Source organism: Gadus chalcogrammus, chromosome 6 (genome assembly GCF_026213295.1).
Source record: "Gadus chalcogrammus isolate NIFS_2021 chromosome 6, NIFS_Gcha_1.0, whole genome shotgun sequence".
In the NCBI taxonomy this organism is placed as follows: Eukaryota; Metazoa; Chordata; class Actinopteri; order Gadiformes; family Gadidae; genus Gadus; species Gadus chalcogrammus.
Window position 1 is genome coordinate 24,477,621 of NC_079417.1, and position 6,000 is coordinate 24,483,620.

The 6,000-nt window shown below is 48.2% G+C and overlaps 1 protein-coding gene across 2 annotated transcripts in view; it reads left to right on the plus strand.

The window, feature by feature from the left end:
• Positions 1-6,000, plus strand: part of fras1 (Fraser extracellular matrix complex subunit 1) — a 161,449-nt gene extending 155,449 nt beyond the window's left edge. For both annotated transcript variants that reach the window (XM_056591686.1, XM_056591687.1), the window contains exons 67-73: positions 123-230; positions 354-513; positions 2,613-2,729; positions 2,966-3,132; positions 3,495-3,700; positions 4,690-4,836; positions 4,950-6,000. In XM_056591686.1, coding sequence (XP_056447661.1) covers positions 123-230; positions 354-513; positions 2,613-2,729; positions 2,966-3,132; positions 3,495-3,700; positions 4,690-4,836; positions 4,950-5,531 — 1,487 coding nt within the window. In that variant the 3' untranslated portion in view covers positions 5,532-6,000. The remainder of the gene's footprint in view (positions 1-122; positions 231-353; positions 514-2,612; positions 2,730-2,965; positions 3,133-3,494; positions 3,701-4,689; positions 4,837-4,949) is intronic.

The following is a 6,000-nucleotide window of genomic DNA, read 5'->3' on the forward strand; positions in this document are numbered from 1 at the left end:
CATTAACCACCCACACATTGTACATCACCCGCCTACAACACAAAACTGAACACACCAACCTTCTACATCAGCCCCTCCCCCTCAGCTCACGTTATCTCACTAGTTTGACCGCTGACCCCAAGGTATCCAGACGGACAGCGTCCTATCGGCGCGTCTCCAGATCATCCGGATCTTCATCAGGGAGGACGGGCGGCTCGTCATCGAGTTCAAAACACACGCCAAGTTCAGAGGTCAGGCGTCTCCAAAGTCACCCAGGAATAATGTATATAATACTAACTAATACCTAATGATGTAAGCTTGGTTAAGGGACTGGATGGGACCAACCAGTTGTTATCTTACCCCCCCCACACCAGGTCAGTTCGTCCCTGACCACCACACTCTCCCTGGTCACAAGTCCCAGCTGGTGGCCCCAGACCACCTAGGAGGAATCAAGTTTGACCTGCAGCTGGTGTGGAGCGGCCAGACATTCGACTCTCCGTACCAGCTGTGGAGAGCCACCAGCTCCTACAGCAGGTCTGATCCTCCTACAGTTAGGATGAGGTGTTAGTTTAGAGTGGGTTAGTCAAAGTGTAAGGTAAGAGCTGCTTAGTCAAACTGTAAGGTTAGAGATGGTTAGTTTTGGAATTCGGTTAGAGGAGCTTTGTTTAGGTATTAGGCTAGAGGTGGTTAAGATGAGGTATTAGGCTAGAGATGGTTAGTTTATATAAACTTAGCACTAAAAGTAAGGAAATTTGTGTTTGGTTGATTATTTCTCTGTGGTAACAATGCTTTTTGGCAATAAATCTTATACCGTTGGAAAGCCTGTATAGTACCCTTTCAAATGCTGCCCCATTTGTAAGGAACATCCCCTTGTGGGATGAGCAGCAGAGCTGAGTATGTGAATTCCGCCCATGAAAAATGTGGCAAATCTTCTCTGCCAATGCCACACAGCTTAATCTGCTATTGACTCGTTAGTTGTTTGGTGGATTGGATGATTGAAGTTTGAAGAAACAAGACATATTGGCAATTAAACAATTTATTCATTTCACAAACAGGAGCCTCAGTAGCGTCTGGAAGAACCATACACAGCCACAACAGCTTGGCACCACCTCCTTATGCTGGTCACCAGCCTGGTCACACACTGCTCTGGGATGGCATCCCATTCTCCCAACCAGCATTTGTCGCAAGTCAGCAAACGTGGTTATGTTGGTCACTCTGGCACGAACAGCACGCCCAAGCTGATCCCACAAGTGTTCAATGGGGTTGAGGTCAGGACTGCTAGAAGGCCATTCCACCCTCTCCACTCCCACATTCTGGAGGAAGTCTCTGATAAACCCCGCCCTGTGGGGGCGAACTTTGTCATCTTGGAGGATAGAGTTCGGTCCCAGACTGTGGAGACATGGGATTGACCCTACGATCTAACTTCCGTAAGCAGAATCTGGACTCATCACTGAACATAACTTTCCTCCACATGTTCAGTGCACTGGTTACAGTGCACGTGTGGCCGACACCAGTGAAAACGGGCGGTGAAGGGCAGTCATGGCAGGACTCCTGGCAGCCCTATGAGACCGGAGATTGGCTGCATGTAGTCTGTTACGGATTGTCTGGGCAGAGAGCTGTCGGCCATATCGTCCTGCAAACCTTGACTGCAAATCTGTAGAAGACTGAGTGCTGACAGGGTGATGAAACGGTCTTCTTGGGGTGTCGTCTTCTTGGGACGCCCACTTTGCGGCCTGTCTTTGACATCCACCGTCATATGGAACTTGGCCTTCAGTTTAGAGAGGGTACTAGGGCTCACTCCAAATAATGCCGCAACTTGGTTTTGCGGAACACCAGCTTGAAGTTGCCCAATCAGGTGTCAATCAGGCACCTGATTGGCATCACCTTGGGGTACCAGAAGCTGAAAACAAGTGTCAATAGCAACAGCAAAATAATCTGTTTGGCAATGGCAGAAAAGATTTGGCAAATTTTTCATTGGCGCAACCCACATACTCAGCGCTGCTGCTCATCCCACAAATGCATGTTCCTTACAAATGGGGCACCATTTGAAAGGGAACTAAATAGGCTTTCCACGGGTATAAGATTTATTGCCAAAAAGCATTGTTACCACAGAGAAATAATCTACCAAACACAAATCTCCTTACTTTTTGTGCTAAGTTTATAAGTTTAGAGATGGTTAACTTGAGGTATTCAGTTAGAGATGGTTCAGTTAAGCTAATAGGTTAGAGATGGTACTGTTGAGGATATGGTTTAGAGATGGTTAGTTTAGGTATTAGGTTAGAGAAGGTTAAGTTTAGATATTAGGTAACAGATGGTTAAGTGTAATATTAGACTAGAGATGGTTAAGTTGAGGCATTAGGTAAATGAGAATTAAGTTGAGGTATTAGGCTAGGGATGGTTAAGTTTATGTATCGGGTTAGAGAGGGTTATTTTAGGTATTAGATTAAGATGGTCAAGTTTAGATATTAGGTTCGAGGTGACAGAATAGATACGTTATGTTTTGGTCAGAATTATTTAAGGTTAGGTATTAGGGTTGGGTTTACATGTTGTATTCCTTGTGAGGACATTTAATGAGACTGTTGTGTTGTGTAGCAGTTTAACCCCTCTCCTCTGTGTGTTTCCTGTCGGGACAGGAAGGACTACTCTGGAGAGTACACAGTGTTACTGGTCCCGTGCACGGTGCAGCCCACCCAGCCCTGGATCGACCCGGCAGACAAACCCCTGTCCTGCACTGCGCACGCCCCCGAGAAGTAGGCCCCGCCCCTCGGACCGCCTACCTCTCTGACCTCTCACCACTAAACCCGGAACTTTCTGACCTCTCACCTCTCCTTTTCACGCTTAACCTCTATAGGAAGCAAAGTTAACATCCCTGAAACATTTTGATTGATTAAAATAAAGACATTACTTTTAAATGGCAGACTGCACACAGGCTCGTAATTTGAACGTGTTCCCAAATTGTGTGTCTCATTGTGTTGTCCTCCTGAAGGTTCCTGGTTCCGATCTCCTTCCAGCAGACCAACCGGCCGGTCCCGCTGGTCTACTCCCTGAACACAGAGTTCCAGCTGTGTAACAACGACAAGCTCTTCCTCCTGGACCCAGCCGCCGCAGATATCTCCCTGGCTGAGATGGACTACAAGGGGGCCTTCTCCATGGGTACTTCAATACCCAAAATCCTCTTCTAACAGCCGCTCTCCTCCTCCAGGAGAGCTGAACATGAGATTTTATTGTATATTTGGATCAATATATATCATTTATTTTTAATAATAAGATACAACATCTCAGAGCGACAGAGAGATTGAGAGTGATGTTAATCCTAAACTCTTCCCCTCATTCGCACGGCCCGTGGTTGGTCATGCTTGCCTGTCAATCAAGACCTTGTCCTAACAAGTAGGCGGTTCCTGACACAGTTAACCAAAACTGTGTCCTAGATTTTGGTATGGAAAGACTGGCTCTGTGAGACTAGGGTTAGGGTGCACGTTCTTACTGCTGTCCTGTGTGCTGTGCTCCCCCTGCAGGTCAGACACTGTATGGCAGGGTGCTGTGGAACCCGGAGCAGAGTCTGAACGCGGCCTACCGGCTGCAGCTGGAGAAGGTGTACCTGTGCACCGGTAGAGACGGATACGTCCCCTTCTTTGACCCCACTGGAACCCTGTACAACGAGGGCCCGCAGTACGGCTGCTTACAACCCTCCAAGAGCCTCAAACACCGCTTCCTCTTGCTGGTACAATACTACAACACAATGCTAATACCTGAATATAACTGAAGATACTGAGGTAGTATCTTCAGTACTAAAGTGTCATAATACCACTTACTTACTCAGTAGCATCATATCATGTCATGCTCACTCAGTTGTTACATATAATAACCTTGTGAGGGACCGGCGTGGTCGCCCCACGTATCTGGGATACGGGCAACTGGGTATCGCGAGTGTGGGCAAAAATGAGGGCAATGGACTGACGACTAAGAAAAGTGAAGTTTTAATCTCTCCAAACATTCACAAAAATAGAGCAACGTTCGAAAAGGAAATGACTGCATCAGTCAGCAAACCAAACTAAGATAACATAAGATAACATAAGATAACATAAAATAGCATACCATAACATACGTTACTCATACTGGCCTCACTCCAAGCCAGCACCACCTTGCGCCCCAAACACCAAATGAAAAGGCCCTTAAATAGGGAAATGGTAATTGGACCAATCACGGCCATATGGGCCAGACCATTAGCTGGGGGAACATTTACCTAAAGCTAACAATCCAACATAACTGAACAGAAAGTACATTGTGTGAATACTAAATAAACATGATACTAAACAAACAATCACCAAATACATATATACCCACACCCTGTGCAGAACCTAAAGATATTTACAAAACAGCTGTTTCTATCAACACCCCCCTGGGCTATTCCCAGATACTTTGATCCTAAGCTCCCTTAGCATACTGCCCCCTACCGGGACGGAAGACCAATTCTATACCAGCCCAATCTAATATATACACACACAATATAATAATAATAATAATTCCTCTAATGCGGGACAGTGAGAAGGGGGAGGATTTCACCTTCTCACAAACCTATTACTCACGCAATACAGTAGGTATTGGATCACAGTTGCAGTCCGTTATCAAGGTTAGTCTGCTGCTTTTATCAAGGCTCATAAAGAAGAGTGTGGGGGTGTGTGTGTGTGTGTGTGTGTGTGTATTTTCCAGGATCGTAAGCAGCCCGATGTGTGTGACAGCTACTTCCACGATGTTCCCTTCGAGGCTAACTTCGCCTCGGACCTCCCGGAATTGCATCCCATGGCGGCTATGCCTGGCGTGGACGGCTTCACCATGAAGGTGGACGCACTCTACAAGGTCTGTGATCTCCCCGTATGAGCAGCCCATAGCTGTGTCTCTATGGTAACCCAGCAGCTCTCACGGCTCTGGGTTCAGATTAAGGTAATGCTGATTGTGCTCTTGATTGACAGGTGGAGGCGGGACACCAGTGGTACCTGCAGGTCATCTACGTCATCTCACCGGAGTCGCGGTCCGGCGTGCGGCTCCAACGCTCCCTGCTGGGCGTTGCCCTGCCCGCCGCACGCCACCGCCGTGACCTGGTGGACAGCAGCGGGCGCCTGACGCTGGACGAGTCTCTGATCTACGACAATGAGGGCGACCAGGTGAAGAACGGAACCAACATGAAGTCTCTGCGACTGCAGGCAACGCCGGCCCCCGCCTACAACGCCTACCTTGGGAGCTCGGTGGGGGGCGGGGTGGCCGCAGTCTCCCTTCTGGTCCTCATCCTGCTGGCCTCGTGCCTACTGGTGCAGCGCTGCCGGGCGGGGGGGGGGAAGGGTTCTCGTGAGGAGTACCCACTGAACACCAAGGTAGAGGTGTGTCTGGACAAGCGCCTGGAGAAGAACTTCAGCAGCAGACACTGCACAGTACGCAACTTCAACGATCTCCACGGCAACCATGACACGCGCACCGCCAAGGTCAACAACAAGACGAAGCAGGTCAACCTTGGGGTAAAGCTCCACAACAACCTGGGCGATGGGACGGAGGTGTAGCCGTGCTGTTCGCTCCACTTCCTGTTGGTATGGGCGCGGCAGGAAGCACGTCAGAGGAGGAGGAAACGAACAGCGGGCGCTCAAGTCTATTGAACTGGTATTTTCCAAGTTCTGAGTTTGTTCTTCAAGGAAGTAAATGTTGTATGTATTTTTATATCAGGTGAGAAAGGGAAACGGGTTTGATAGCAGACAACAACATGACATCATGATTTCACAACCAAGCTAACGCGCACGTTTCATCACGTAATTCCAAGAGTATTATGGGTGGTTCAGCTCCGAATCCGGATGGTATCCATGGTAACCATGTCTCCAGTCTGCTTGTTTCTTAGCCAATCAGTTTCCAGGCTGGCAGTTGCTGTGCCATGTTAGCCCCCCTGCGGTGTGAAGCAGCCTGGAGTGTAAATAAAGGAGGATATAATGGATGTGAGCTGTTCAAGTGCAATTAAATCTTCCTTCACAAGCAGATATA